The following is a 15,913-nucleotide window of genomic DNA, read 5'->3' on the forward strand; positions in this document are numbered from 1 at the left end:
TTCAGTTAGTGTGAGAGCATTAGATGGACTGTGCCCCCAAAGTTCCGCCCCATATAGGGATGCTGACCTAGCTTGAACTTTATAAATTTCAAGCGGTGGGCTTATAATCTTTAAAGAATAAATGGTTGCGTGCGCGACAACCAGATTCACGAAGTTTTTATAGAGTTTTAGGATTTGTTCGGTGCTCCTGGGGTGACGTATCGGTCCCTATACGTCATGTAATATAATCAAGAGTAGCACATTCAAATTTGAGTGTGTCCCCCTGGGCACTCAGGAAGAAGAAAAACGTTTACAATTGTTCATATGTTTTGGCAATTTTATTCATTGCTTTGCTTAAATCAATAAAGTTTTCAACGTTGTCAATTCATTGTTTTTCTTTAAAGTATATACATCTTTTCATGACATCAATGTTTGTTTGTAATCCAATGCATTTCGGGTTACTGCGAACCCTTCGTCAGGGACAAACCTGTAAACGCAATCAGAGATGAGGAGTCTTTAAAAAAATGTTTTGGAGTCGTTTAACACAATCTATTCACTGTATTTGCATTTCAACATGTCATACTTCAAATTCTGTCTAGGGGAGAAAAAGTATGCCTCGATTGATTCTGGTACACACACTTGTCAGATCAGCATTTACGGGGATTTGTGTGTTTATTTCCTGCCGTGACGCTGGATGTAAAAGTTAAAATGGCTGTTTTACATAGTTTTAACTATGAGTGTATTTGGTAGAGTTTTACGGTAAAAAAATGACCGGTTGAGAAAAGTTATAATCTTTAAAACACAACTCTTCTGAACTTTTAAGATTCCCCCGGCAGCCTGGGTTAGCTTTAAATTAGCCTTGTTGATTTGAGGAGAGGCCCAAATAATCAAATATAGGGACCCTCTCGAGGGGTCTGTCATCCATCATCGGGTGCGGGCAGTTGGTGGAAATGGAATTAACAACCATATATTTGGTTTTGTTGATGTTAACCACAAGGTTCCTCTTTTTGCAGAACTGGCTAAATTCCTTTAGCACGCGCTGCAGTCCCATAGCTGACTTCGAAAGCAGCAGGGTATCATCCGCAAACATTAATGCGGGAAATTTACGGAGTGCCAGTTTCGGGGAGTCTATATCCGTGATGGCAAGTAGATCTTCAATTAGCCCGTTGAGAAAGAGGGAGAAAAGGGTCGCCAACGGGAAACGGTGCCGTCAATTGCCCGTTCTTGCCATACCTTACTCTAGCAAATGTACCTTCGTGGAGGCATTTAAACTGAATGATATGGTGGAACTCCGATGGCCAGCAAAATAGTCCACAGCTGGTTACGGTTCACCATATCAAATGCTGATTTCAAATCCATGAAGGTTAGGTACAGGCTCCCACCTTCCAGAACTACATGCTTCCAGTAAATTAACTGGAGCCTGAACAACTGATCTACAGTGGAAGTTTTGGCTCTAAAACCTGCTTGCAACGGGGTCAGGATGTCATGGTCTTGGATCCATTCCTGCAGTCAATTAAATTTGTCTTTATTCGATAATTTTCCAATCATAAAAGAGACACATATAAAAACATTATATAAAACCATGTGTACCACACTTTATAAATTCGATTGTTATTAAAAAGGATTAATTAATTATATTAAAAAAAGATTTTTTTTTAAAATTACATTCATTGCAAAACACAATTATATCAAAAGGGGGAGCCACATAAAAAGAAAAGACAATATTCCCACATGCCCATCAGAGGAAGATCATCCAGCATAATGTTACTCACTTCATTAGTGCAAAATGGTGCCTGCATTAGCAGCCAAACTACTTCTTCTAAGGGCCCATGCCCAACACAAAAATGTTGCCATAGCTATGACTACAGGTTCCCTTGTGTCTGTCTTTAGAATACGCAATGCTATTTGGGATGATCTTGTGCCAATATTACGGCAGATCGGCTTAATCCATTCATTACAGGGACCCTTATACGCGGGGCACACAAACAATACATGGAGTATGGACTCATCCTGAGATGTACACACAGTGCATTTTGTATCTCCATCTTCCCATTTTGCCGTAAAAGTTTTAAGGGGGAGGGTACCCACTCTGAATTGGTGATACAGTTTCATGTCACCAGGTCTTGTGATGACATCCCAATAGGCCTCAAACCAGTATTCATACTTATGATCTAAAAAGAGGCCTGTCAGGGATGCACTATCCACCAGTGACAGGGACTTAAGACAAACCATGTCCCAATAAAGAGTTTTAAAATCATTTTTAGACGAAAACTGATTCACTTCTGGGTCCTCCCTCAAGTGCCTAAGCCCCATATCGACCAGCGTGCTTTTGATTTTTTTCAGCCAGATAATTTTTGAAGACATATCAGCTTCTCTGATTTGCTTGACTGCTTTGGCATATGGTACTAACTCAGGGGTTGTCCAAGGCCGTCTCCAATACGCGAGAGGTCTAAAACCCGCTGTCTCCTCAATAGAAGTACATCCCAGATCTAAAAAAAAGGGGCTTGAGGGGAGATGATTGGGGAAGGCCAGTCAAAGATCTCAAAAACTTATTTTGGGCCAGGACTAAGGGGCCTAGATTATCGAAGCCCCAGAGTTCTGCACCATAAATTATGGAAGCTCTGATTTTCTCATTGTATATGGCAAGTGCTGGACCTACCAGTTTGGTGTAGGACAGCCGGTGCTCTTTTAAAAGGGCCCCTGCTAACTGATTATGCCTAAGGGTTAGCAAGTCTATCTGAGGCTTCCAGTTCATCCTCTTTCTCATCGTTACGCCTTTCACTTTTTTATGTTTATGGAGCACCATGAACTTAGTCTTATCAACATTAACTATAAGTTCATGGTCATTGCAAAATAAAGTGAATCTATCGAGGGCTCGTTGCAGACCTGTTTGTGTTTTGGATAAAATTAAAGTGTTGTCTGCAAACATTAAAAGTGGAACCCTCACACCAGCAAGAATAGGGGCATCAGTTGGTTATTCAGAGAAATATGAGATGAGATTATTTATAAACAAAGAAAAGAGGGTGGGGCCAGGACACAGCCCTGCCGTACCCCCTTGGTCACAGGAAACCGATCTGTTATCTCACCCTGTCGACCCCACCGAACCCGGGCATAATTAGACTCATGAAGTTTAATAATGAAATTTAAAATCGCAGGGGGCATCCCTACTTCCTTAAGTGAGTCCCACAGCTTAGAGCGGGGCACCAAATCAAATGCTGACTTTAGATCTATAAATGCAGCATAGAGAGCCCTCCCAGTTAAAACCACAGTGTTCCAATAAATCATGAATCTAAAAACTTGGTCAATAGTACTGACATGAGGGCGGAAGCCAGCTTGAAAAGTGGATAGAATTTCTTGGTCATCTATCCAAGTATTTACCCTGCTCAGAACAAGTCTGTCCACAATCTTTTGTATAGTATCTATGAGACTTATGGGCCTGTAGTTACTTGAGCAGGCACGATCCCCCTTTTTATAAATGGGGATAATCTCAGCCCCGCGCCAGGATTCTGGCAAGGGAGCACCTCTTGCAAGTCCATTGGCCATATGATATATATATTTGAGCCAGTTTTTCTTATCGAATTTAAAAATGTCCGCTGGCATGCAGTCCGGACCCGGATCCCTACCTGCTGCCACACTATCCAAGGCTCTCTCAATTTCCCCTATTTCAAAAGTTAGCATGGTGTCGCACATTAATCGTGGATAATGGCTTAAACTACTATTCATTGAAGCAAACTGGGTCTGATAGTGCATGACCCATGCTTCAGGAGGGACATTATTAGTTGGTGATGGCCCTATATCACCTCTACCACATTTCACTGTCTGCCAGAACCGCACCCAGTTTTTCCCATTACTTGCATTTAGTAAATCCTGCCATCTTTTTTCATCAAAGGTCTTCTTTGCCCTTCGCTGGATTTCCTTATATGCAACCCTAGCTTCCCTAACTTCTCGCGGGAATCCTAACCTAACAGCTTGGGAGAGGTGACTAAAAGCAGCCCTGCATGCCCCATCATACCATTTTGCAGATTTCTTTATGAGCTGCTTGGGGCTCCTATTATGTTTTGTAAAAAACGCTTTCAACTTTATGAATAGCTCCTCGTGAACCTTTGTGAGGGCAGGAAGAGAGGCCTCATGCAGATCAAGCTGTGAGAGGACTAATAAGGAATCTTCAATGGTTAGCTTTATCAGGTCCATAGTACCCTCATCCTCTGAGACCAGTGCCCATTTTAATCTACGACAATCATTGGACATAGTCACTTCAGCTGTGGCTATTTCAGTACCTACCCTTGCCGTAGGTTGCCCAATAGTTTTAAGTGTTAAAATTAGGGGGTCATGGTCACTTTCCGGTCTATTCTGGACCTTCATATCCTCTAGCCTTACCCACAGTTTCAAATTGATAAGGAAGTAGTCTATTCTGCTACTTCTTATCCCATTATTAAAAGTATGGGTACCCTCAAAGTCTGATTTTGACCTTCCGTTTACAGCCCTCAGGCCCATTTCCAGGGATAAACTTTTTAACTGGAGGACTGCCTCTGACCATTTATTAATCGGGGAAAGCTCCAGCGATGGTATGCCCCAGGTCACATCCTCATCCCTGGACAGGCTTCCATTGTCTAAACCCATGGGCTCAAATGTACAATTAAATTCCCCCGCTACTACTAGATGGTTTGCCCCTTTTAGTGGTTTAATGAATGAATCAAGTTTAGAGATTGTAGGAGAGGCTTTCCCTCCTACTTGCCCTCTTGCGTAGACGTTGGCAAAAATAAAATCTAGCCTATATTCAAAACGAATTTTAATAACCAAGATGTCAGGGTTATCTATTATTAGCTCTTCCACCTGGTAGCATGCCTGCTGTCTAACCCATGTGAGCAAACCCCCAGATGGTCTCCCTTTATGGCTGGCAATAGCCGGTTTACCAAAAGCCAAATACCCAGGACGAAAAATCATATTCAGTGACCAGGTCTCCTGGAACATAATGATGTCTTGATTCTCTATAAACCACGACCACTCACTAGAGTTGGTTTTTGTTTGAAGACCAGCATGTGCCATGACATTATATTTAATAAGGAGGGAGCAATGCTAACACTCCTCTCTAAAGAAAACCTAATCAAACTGTTCTCAGGGGATGGTGGTATAGCTCGCTGAAGACTCGTATCATTCACAAAGGGAGATGCGGACCGAACAGCAGTGTTCTCTAACAGGGGCGAGTTTGCAGTTGGTAGTCAGTCGCATGTATCTAAACAAGAGAGAGGAGCAAATCTATTAGCTAAATTTAGGTCAGGTGGTCTGTGTGGGATTCTGTGGGGTGCCCTTGGGTGGTTTACTGGACGCGGAATCGTCCAGCCCATCGTTGGGGTATGACGGGGTCTATAAAAGAACCCTAGGGGTAGGAGAGAGATTTTCATTGTATGATACTCTAGATTGATGCTACCCAGATGGTCTAAAAGAAATCTAACGTCATTCTCGTTATTAAAGTTAACAACTATACCGTCCCCTCTCCCATCCTTTATAGAGTAACCTATCCATGGAGATCGTCTGACCATAATCATCTGGTTACAAATATCCCAGTCCCATACCCCAACCTCCTTCAGTTTTGTTGTAAGCCAATGCATAGTTTTAGCCATCAATTGATCGGTGGTTTCGATCTGACCTTCCTGTAATACTGGGACATTCTTCAGAACCACCACCATAGGGGCTGCGGCCGGGGGAAGGTGTAAAACTCGAGAATCTTCTAAAACTGGGCTATTTTCCAGTCCCTCACGCGTCTGGGGGTACCCTCGTTCATAAGGCCCTGGTATAGAGCTATCCCGATTTACTGGTACACGGGAAATTGGCTGTTGTACAGTTTCACCTACTAGCCCTATACATGATCTAGTTTCCTCTCCTCCCCGAGCTCCCTGATTAACTAGAATAAAACCAATAGGCACATTCTCTATCTCACCCCCACTTCCCTTCCCACATTTGTTATTCCAACTTCATGGTTGGTAGACACAGTACCATTATTCCCTGACAGCAATGACATTAGCCTGGTTGGCGGTGGATTTGGCGGTTTGGAATTGGTTTCTACCGCATTTCTCAGCTCTTTAGATGTAGATAATCGGTTGGCTTGTGTCAGTAAACCCTTTATAGTACTGTGATTTATCATGACCTTCAATTCGAAATTATTGAGTCTCTCCTCGATCTTAGTCAATCTGTGAATAATAGGAGTTAAAAATGTTATAATTAAATCCCCCAGTTTATTCCACATAGCCTCATTAGCCTCAGCAGAGGAAACACCTGTAGTCCCTGAGGTCATAATTCCAGGCACACTAGGAGCCGATTCCCCCGTCGCTACCGTTGCTGAAGTAGTACCTCCTCCATTAGTGTTTGTCCTTTGAGTTTTCGCTGATTTCTGTCTCTGGGGCCCCCCTCCCCACTTTCTTTTAAGCGCTGGATCTAGAATTGGAGCAGGAACTTTATTTTTACATTGGGGTACTGACCTTGTAACAACACGTGGAGTGCTTTGGGTGGGTGCTGCATCCGTCTGGACCGACTCCACATGATAGAGCATATTATCAGTGACCAGCGATGCAGAGGTTTCCAGTGGCCCATTAGCAAACTGACCAGCATCACTTGGTGTTTACTACGGTGTTTACACTTGGAAGGCCTACTACTATAAAAGAAGTCCGCCAAGGTTGTAACCATTACCTGGTGATTTTCCCCAGGTCATCTCCGTGTCCTGGATTAGCAGGATTACCGGATGCGAAGCTTGCCTTTTCTAGAAGGGGGATAATACTATTATACATTTCTGACATTAATTCTGGGGATTGGTTTATTGTGGCCCAGCGAATACGTCTCCCTCCATCGACCACTGTGAGATCATTTCTAGGGGGGTTTACAAAACCTTGATCTGTTTCAATCATACAAAAATCTAGCAATATGACCAAGGGATTATGGTCGCTTTCAATACGTGAATCAAGGCTAAAATCTGCCACTTTATGCCAAATTTCGACACTAGATAAAAAGTAATCAATTACTGATGCCTGGCCTGATCTCTCGAAGGTAGAATGCCCTGGATTATCTCTCAGAAATCGTCCATTGCAAGCCCTCAGAGAGACGGTAAGGGTAAGAGAGGTCATTTGAAGGACTAGTGGAGTCCCCCTTATCGGGTATGTATTAGGCGCTGGGATTGACCAGATTGCATCCTCATCTCCGGTAATAGGTTTCATAAGACCATTGAGGGGTTCATAGTGACAATTAAAATCCCCACCAATCAAAAAGAACACATTACCCGGGAATTAAGAAGACTAGCCAAGGAGTCTAGAGTCGTGGATGTCCCACCGTACTGAACTGGCCGAGAATAAACATTAATAATAGCCAGTTTTGGTAGATTTCTGTGGGTCAGGGGGATGCAAATAATATCTGGAGAGTGGGTATCAACTCTTTTTACCACACATCCAAGGTGAGTTCCCACCCATATACATAGACCCCCCGATGGTCTAACTCTGGGCCCTTAACAGCTGGCTCACAATATGCCACAAACCCTACTCTATAGAGGGGACTAAGGGCCCAGGTTTCTTGGAAGAGGCAGATCTCATGAGAGTCAATATACTCTCCCCAATTCAGCAAATCAAGTTTGGCCGCGAGGCCCGCAATATTCCATGACAATATTCTAGGGCCACCAGATTGCAATTCCAGACCACTCTCTACATTTATCTCCAACCCTTTGGTATCCAACAATCCAGGAAACTTGACACAAGAGGGGGGGGGGGGGGGGGGGGGGACTACTGCTTCGGGGTATGATCTAACTTCACTGTCTGGGATATATATATCCGTTGAAAAAAGAGAATTCTCATCCTCTGCATCAGAATCAACTGTGGGTGCTCTTTCACTATCCCTATTGCTTCACTAATCAAGGGGGCTCGATTTATCCCCCCGTTCGCCTTTCCACTGATAATATCCCTTGCCCTCTTGGACGTTATCACTGTGGGACGAACCGAGAATGGTAGTCAATCCACAAGATCTAGTACACTAAATCTATTGCTTACTGGGGCACCTGGTGTATACAAATTGCTACCCACCTCTACTCTATAACCCTGCCTAACATGTTGGCCTCGCCATCCCCTGTTTCTACCATAATAACCTGGGTTAGCACTATGATTTGGGGGAGGATAAAAATAACTTAGATCCAAAGTCTGGATTGTAGATCAAAAGTTTTTAAGGAAACCCATACAAACTTATTCCACCACCCTACTGTCCTTAAAATGAATGACAATACAATCCCCCTCTATATCTTTGTGTCTGCGTCCTACCCATCTCACTCTTCTGACAAATAGAATTTGGCATTGAACATTTATCGGGAGAGGTCTATTATTGTTCAACCAATGAATAGATTTGTTTTTCAATTCAGCATAGGATTCAGTTCCACCATTTTCCAGTTCGTGGTCCCCGGCCAAAACAACAGCATAAGGAGAACTTTCGGGAGGTAGGTCAATATATGGAAGGGTTATCTTCGGGTCTTCAACATTGGATTTCCCTTTTGACACTCCATTTAAGTTTTTCAACTGACCCTCTCCCGACTGTTGTTGGGTTTTGCTTACTATCGGTTTGCAAACCGTGGTTAAATGTTCCTCTGGACCAATAGTGGTACTTGAGTCGGCTGCAAGTCAATGAAGGATTAGAAACCAAAGGACCCTCAGATACATACTTTGCTTGTGCTTGGCCACACTTCGCCATTTTATCCTTAATAGATCCCAAGCTAGACCAGAGAGTTCTTCAATTTTTATTAGCCTTTTCTCTATTAACAATAATCTTTCCTCGAGGGGCTGCAATGATGATGTTATAAGGTCACATACTTTCAGCAAAAAAGTCTCTTCCGCCATAGGTAGTGAGCTCACAATATTGGCCACGTGAAGAGAACTTCTAATGGGTGAAGTCTCCAGCGGGCCTTCGGTGGCTTTAGGCCCCACAACAACCAAGTCATTATTATTATTAAGTTTTGAAATCTTGGGCTTTCTTCCCCGCTGGCAGCTCCTCCCAGCTTCCTCTTGGGAACCACCCCCTGGGGGTGCCCCTGTAGCTGTAGAGAGGTACTAGGGGCTTCCGTATTGCAAGTTACTATACTGCCATTGGGATTTGTCAATAATTTATCGATCATTGCCGCCGAGTGAAACAACTCTCCGGTCAAAGAAATATTGCCCAAATGTTGTGATGACTGACTATTAGTCTGGTTCGGGGGTCCAGCAACAGCAGCCCTTTGCTGACGCCGCTGTGGTGTACAAGCCTTCGACAGGGCCCCTAACGAGGATATTTTCATAAAGACTGGGTCCTGAGAGAGCCGACGCTCTGTGAGCCAAAACAGACGTGGCCCTCGTAATAAATTGGTCTAGTGACCCAGCTACGTAGCCACCCGACGTCGCTTTCTTCCCCCTTCCGTCGCGCCCAGCCATTATAAGGAAGAGATGCCAACAATAGACTGTTGACACTCAATGAGTACTTACAAGACAGTAAGCCAGCCTTCGATGGATTAAATGTTTGAGGGGGGGCCCGGTCCGGTCTCCTCCGGGCTCCAACGGGCTTAAACGGTCCCGCCCTTGGCCCGGGCTTCACCCGGCGCACATCCACGCACGTCCGCGCAGCGGATCTCGTAGGGCGTTATATAATAACAATGTTGGAGCCGATGAAGCAGGCTCAGGTGTGGGCTCTGGCACACGCCCCCTGGGACTTGTGGTTTCACTCCTGGTCGGGTCCCAAATCGGTGAGGCGTTATGAAAGCGCCGATGGAGCAGGCTCAGGTGTGGGCTCTGGCACACGCCCCCTGGGACTTGTGGTTTCACTCCTGGTGGGGTCCCAAATCGGCGAAGCGGCTCAAATTCAAATCTGCTGTATTTCTTGAAGTAATTGGTTTAGCTATTGATGAACCACATGCCTGAAATTCAGTTTAAAATGCTGCCCTGCAGAATTTACAGGGCGCACCGGAGCGTGCGCGCACACAGTCACACGCACACAGTCACACGCACACAAGCGCACACACACACAGACACACTTTCAGAGCTTGGAAATAGTTTTGTAATGCTTTTATTTACTGGAAAAAATATTTAAAAATACAGGCCTCAACAGTAAGCGTGCTCTATCAACACAAACAATGATATATAGGACAATAAATTACAGGCCAGGTGGCAAATTTAGGGTATGGGTACATCATGGAGGGGAGAAGAGGAAGCAAGTGGGGAAAGAAACAGTGACAAAATGTAAGAGACTTGTGGAGAAAGTAAATGAGTGGTGGCAGTAAGAGGGGCAGAACCAGGGAGAGAAGGTTAGAGACTGGGTAGAAATGAGAGGTTAATCGTGAATGGAGAGTAGATGTGGATGTAAAGACACTGAACCAGAAAGGCACAGGAAGAGCCTGGCCGTGGGGAAAAGGGCTGAGGCAGTGCTTTAAATGGGCCGGTAGTCACAGGTACTGAGTACTGGCACTTCTTATTTTTATCACTGTTGATACCGGCCCTTCGCCACTACCTAGGAGAGTACCAGTACGCATGAAAGGTAAGCTCATTGGCTGCTAGTGCTGTTGAGCACAAGGCTGTCCGAGAAGAAGCTGTCTCTGACAGCCAAGGCGCTTCTGAGGTCCTTAGCTCAGCCGCTTTTGTGTACGTCTGCTTATTTCTGTGTGTGTGTGCTCGCTTGAGGATATATAGCATTGTCCCAAACAACAACAAATAACGGTATGACATTAAGAAGTTGCAAATATTACAAAACAAGGACATTTTTAACATATTATCCTGTTTGCCTTTTATTTTGTGTAATGATTAACCTGTTTTGTTAACATAAATGCATTTCTGTTGTGTTTTGATATGTAATGCAACTGGTATAGAAGTCATTATGTATAATCATATCTTGGCCTTAGCTCCGCCCATAGCCACGCCCCCTTGCCACACCTCTAGCTCATTTTAATGAGTACCTGCATTTGTTTTTAACCATTTAAAGCACTGAGTAAAAGAAAAGCTATTTCAGAGCACTGGGTTTCTTGTTGCATTGTCTCGTGCACTGCTGAGTTTTATTGACATATGGGATGATGGTTACCTGTTGATCTTAACCAGGGGAATGGGGAGCACAACAGCTCCATTTTCTGGAACATAGAAGACGTGTGCAAAGTAGCGTCATGGAGGACCATGCACTGCTTCTTAAGCTTCATTGCTTGGCCATCAATCCAGAGTCAAATCATCTGTAGGACAAGCGGTACTTCGTAACTTGTTTAATTGAGATGCGCCTCTTTCCAGCTTACGCTTTATTATGTATACTGCTTTATTGGTTTATGTTCAAGTACCAAAATCTGTGAAAGATCCAGTGCAGGAGAACAAAAAGTTATTTACCTCCAACTATAGTTCTGCAGCATTCTTACTTTTCATAGATTCACATCACTTGCAACCTGGCCTTCTCCACTTACTAGAGGCTTCACCTTTTGTGTTCTTTTAACAGGTTTCAAACATCTGATAGTTATATCCTCTGTGGGGGATGTAGAGCTCACTAGCATCCATCTGATTGAACACACTTTGGGTCATAAAAGGAAGTGGAGATGCTATACCTGACTGGCTTTTAGTATTCACCCCTTCGATGCGAGTGACGGAGCGGTTCCGTCATGCGCGTCGGTTGCGCTGTGCACATGACCGAACCTCTCCGTCACGGCCCCGCCCGCGCATGGAACCTTCAGCACGGCGCGGTAATCCGCGCCGCGCTGAAGCGGTTAAAGAAGTGCTTTATAGAACACTACTACATTGCATTGTCTACTGAAGGTTCCCGGCCTCACAATGGAGAATATTCCGATGTGTGAATCTATGAAAGATACCACCAACGCTAGAGAACTATAGTTACAAATAAATACATTTTTCTTATTTCCTCATGCGATTGATGCTTCAGGGATTATTGTAATTTGTGAGACAGAGAAAACCTGCAAGGAAAATGTTTCTAGTGTGAAGTGTCTACTTTCATTGTGAAATAGAGACTAAACTGTTATTTCAAAAAAACAAATATTTTCATCTTTGCTAAGATCATGCTTTTTTATTCATCCAGTTCGACGATCCCTACGGACAAAGCCTACTTCAACTACCACCATTACTCGCAGTGGACGTCATGTTTTATCACCTTTACCATACTGGTGTGGGAAGCGAATGTTTGTTGACATTGACCTGAATCGTACCATTTCAGAGGGTTCCAGAGATTTCTTGACAGAAACCTTAGTAAGTTTTTTTCCTCTGCAAATTTTAATGAGTGTTTAGCTTTCAAAATATTACGTTCACATATGCATGTAAATGATTTGCAGGGCTTCCCATTAACAATGTGTATTAAGACTATTCTGTTTTTTGTCATAGGAAGTTGTTAACAGAGAATGTATTGGGGTATTCTTACTTTATTTTGATTACTTTTACAATACTGAAACCAGGCTTATGTTTCTTGAATGAGAACCCTTACACAGTTAGGAATAAGTTTAATGATTTACAAATTTTAACATTGCTGTTGTGACTCGCAGTTCATGAGTATTTAAATCTATGTCTTTTCTCTCTATTCAAGATGAACGCCTACACTATGAAAATGAAACAAGTAAACAAAGCAAAAAGAAAAAAGGCTGTAAACAAAGGTAAACTTGTTTGTCAACAAACTGAGCCCCCACAATCGATGGAGTCATAAGCCATAAAAGAGACTGTCTCAAATAATTGTTAGCCGATCTTCTGGCCTATTTACTGGACTGCAAAATAAAAATAAATACATATGTAGCTGTTGCTGTGTTGTGGTTGTTGTATTTCTATTCAGCCTGATTCTATGTCAGGATTGGAGGCGGTAATTGTGCTTTTAACTTTTCGTCACTAGAAACAGCAGCCCACTAACAACGGAAAAACTCCTCCAAAAACCGCATTGTGTAAGAACCCAGGGTAGAAGTTCAACAGTAAAATTACAAAATGCACTTTCTTAATGCACAAATAGTCACTCATTACAAGGCATACCATCATCTATTCATAAGAATATGGCTTCTATGAATGCCTGGTGGCATTTCCTTTTGTGTGCATTGTTACTGGATATAAATGTTGGTGTATTGTGTCACTTGAATATCTTAGCCCAAGAGTGACTGCCATCTCGTTGAGGTGAGGCCTGCCTGCCAACCACACTCTAAAAGTCCAGCCAAAGCTAGAACACTCATGTCTTTGCACACTGTATCATCTATCCCATATTATGATCTGGCCTGGCTATAAGTCCGACTTGGGCCCTCAGACTCTGCCTATTCACAAGAAGTAGCTCCAGGAAGTCATGATAGACACACTCTGCAACTCTGGTTCTCCATTGCTACAGGCTCAGAGCAACAACTCATGCCCTTCTGCCATGGGTTGATTATTGCTATGGTTTACCGTCTGATTTTCTGACAGGTGAAGGGGGGTACAATTTTCATTTGCCAGAGTCAACATATCCTGCAACACTAGTCTTTGGAGAGAGACCCTCTTTTAAAGAAAATTTCAGGCTGAATGGGTTTTCTGTTTTTCTACATAAATATACTAGGCCACATCATAGGTCAGTGTGGCAGGCCTGCTCTTGCTGATGTGTGGCATGTCATGGTGATCTGTTACATGCCCCCTAAGAGTAAATTCTCTCATGGCGAATGTGAAGAAATTCTTCTATTTGGTTTAATGTTGGCCAGACAATTATGACTTTTAATGGAAGGTGTTCTGTATGAAACTAATTTAGCAGTATTGAGCCACTAGTAAAAGTGTGCTGGATCTAATGCACTGGATCTGGAAGTGCACATATTCATGTAGAAGGTGCGACTTTTAATGCTGTAGGGCTACCGAGTACACCAGACACTGTGATGGTGTTCTGTCCCAGCTTTCAGAACCAATCCCGATTGTCTGGTGGTATCCCTATTTGAGTATGAGGCTTCATTGGGGAATGTAAAAAGCTTTCCAAGTCCGAGCTGGAGTATATATTTAGGGTTTTCATTGGTCTACTGCATCTTTTTTTTTTAAAGTTTTGTTCAAGTAGTATTCACATATGGCACCACTGGTGTACAAGTAGGCTTTGAAATATCATAATGCTATATTCTGGTTCTGACCTAGAATGTAAATTCCCCTATTCCTCTAGCCACCATGTAGAAAATGCTGTATTCTCTTAAGGGCACTAGGTCGAGAATAATCCCCCACTACAGTTCTAATCTGTGCTTTTAGAATTTGTTTCAGTAAGTAATGAGTTATAAGAAAAGTGTCATGTTAATAACCAATTTAGATGTCATGAACATTTTAGAACTGCCTGATCCAGGTGCTTTAGGTGGGTCTTTTTCTTAGGGATACAAAAACAGTAGATATGAAAATATAAGAACACTGTGACCTGGGTAACAAAGTGGAGGTCATTTACCTGTAAGTAAAGCAGGGGGCAGTTTTGTGACTAGCAGAGGAAGCAATACCTAGAGAGGGTTATCTTCTGGTGCATTAATGACATGATTTTTAGTTTTTCCCATGGGTTCTTAGGCGATGCTGGTTGTAAGTTGTTACTGTGCTGCTATCAGTAGTGAAGATGCGTTCATTCATCAAATCTTGCAAAAAGGATATACCGTTACAGAGATGGTTTATTTCAGCATGTTCTTCAGCTTATAGACTCCTTTTAGACTTACTTAAATAGACCCTGTGCGACATCATCAGGGTCCGACAAGCACACTTAGCGTATAAAACAGTTTTAGAGACCCGGAAAGACGAGATTGGAAAGGCGGCATGACCGGACGCTGAACTCCGGTTGAATCAGACACCTTCCCTGACACCCTATTCATTAGGTGGTCAGGACTCCTCGCGCTTTTCTAGCGCCGACTAAATATGAGGCTGAATTATTAAAATTAAGAATTGCTGCATTCATTGCCTCTGGCTGCTCCCATTACTTACAAGCATTATCCTTGACTTACTCTGGAACTCCTACACACCATTTTCTTTCCGTGGAACTCGCCCAATTGACCCACGTCCAGATTTACACCTAATTGTATTCTCTAGCGACCTTCCGTATTCAAGATTTATACATGTTTACAGCACTGTTTCTTGAATATGACAGCCCAGTCCTGATGATGATCCCAATTTGCTCGGATCGAAACGCCGTCGACTCCTCAGCTTAATTGATTATGTATATTTAAGTAATCCTATTGTACATGTCTAGAGATTTACAGCACTAACCTGCACCAACTTTGGTGGAATACGCAAGCAAATATTCAAGTAATCATGTACCGTGAACTTCATTTACCATAATGCTAAGGGGCAAACTGTGCTGAGAGGTGAAGCAGTGTGCTCCCACCCCTTTCTATGCCCTCACAAGTAGTATAGCGCACCGTACCTTAGTGCTTTAAGGCCTGCAGTAGGGGTGACTTAACTATTCTCCATGCAGTGTCTGTGGGCATAGCACTCAGGGCTGTGTGCCTTGTTGTGTTTTCACTTGTGTCTGCACCAAGACACGCAGCCTGTTGTGGCAGTCTGTAGGTGTTTGGTGAGTTGTCCTTTAGTGTGGCACAATCTGTGCTGCAGCCCTTAAGGACCTTCTTTGGCCTCCTTTCCCTATGTACCAGGGGTACCACTTACTAGAGACTTACAGGGAGTGCCAAAGGTATTGACAATAAGAGTACAGTTTTGGGAAAGAGATCTGGCACTGGGGACCTGGTTGGCAGGGACCCAGTGCACTTACAGTTAAAATCGCGTCACAATCCAGGGGAAAGGTGGGGTGACTATATCAAAAAGGGGCACTTTCCTATAGAGACATGATAAATCACCACTATCTGTCCCATAGCTTCACCTCCAAAATCGAAAATTACATTGCAGATGAAAGATGGTCGCCACATTTTGCGGAGGATTTTAACTCTGGTAGCATGAAAGGGTAATCTAGTTGAAAAGATTGAAACTCTGAATGTAAACTCTTGGGCGCTCCTTAACCTTAGTAGTTGATTTAT

General features: G+C 43.3%; 1 protein-coding gene across 6 annotated transcripts in view; it reads left to right on the plus strand.

Moving 5' to 3' along the window:
• Window positions 1-15,913, plus strand: part of MIS18BP1 (MIS18 binding protein 1) — a 772,466-nt gene that overhangs the window by 454,467 nt on the left and 302,086 nt on the right. For 5 of the 6 annotated variants that reach the window (XM_085627030.1, XM_085627029.1, XM_085627031.1 and 2 more), the window contains 2 exons: window positions 12,025-12,191; window positions 12,523-12,589. The exons of the other annotated variant lie outside the window; for it this stretch is intronic. In XM_085627030.1, coding sequence (XP_085483156.1) covers window positions 12,025-12,191; window positions 12,523-12,589 — 234 coding nt within the window. The remainder of the gene's footprint in view (window positions 1-12,024; window positions 12,192-12,522; window positions 12,590-15,913) is intronic. 6 annotated transcript variants of the gene reach the window in all.

Source organism: Triturus cristatus, chromosome 9, assembly GCF_964204655.1.
Source record: "Triturus cristatus chromosome 9, aTriCri1.1, whole genome shotgun sequence".
Lineage (NCBI taxonomy): Eukaryota > Metazoa > Chordata > Amphibia > Caudata > Salamandridae > Triturus > Triturus cristatus.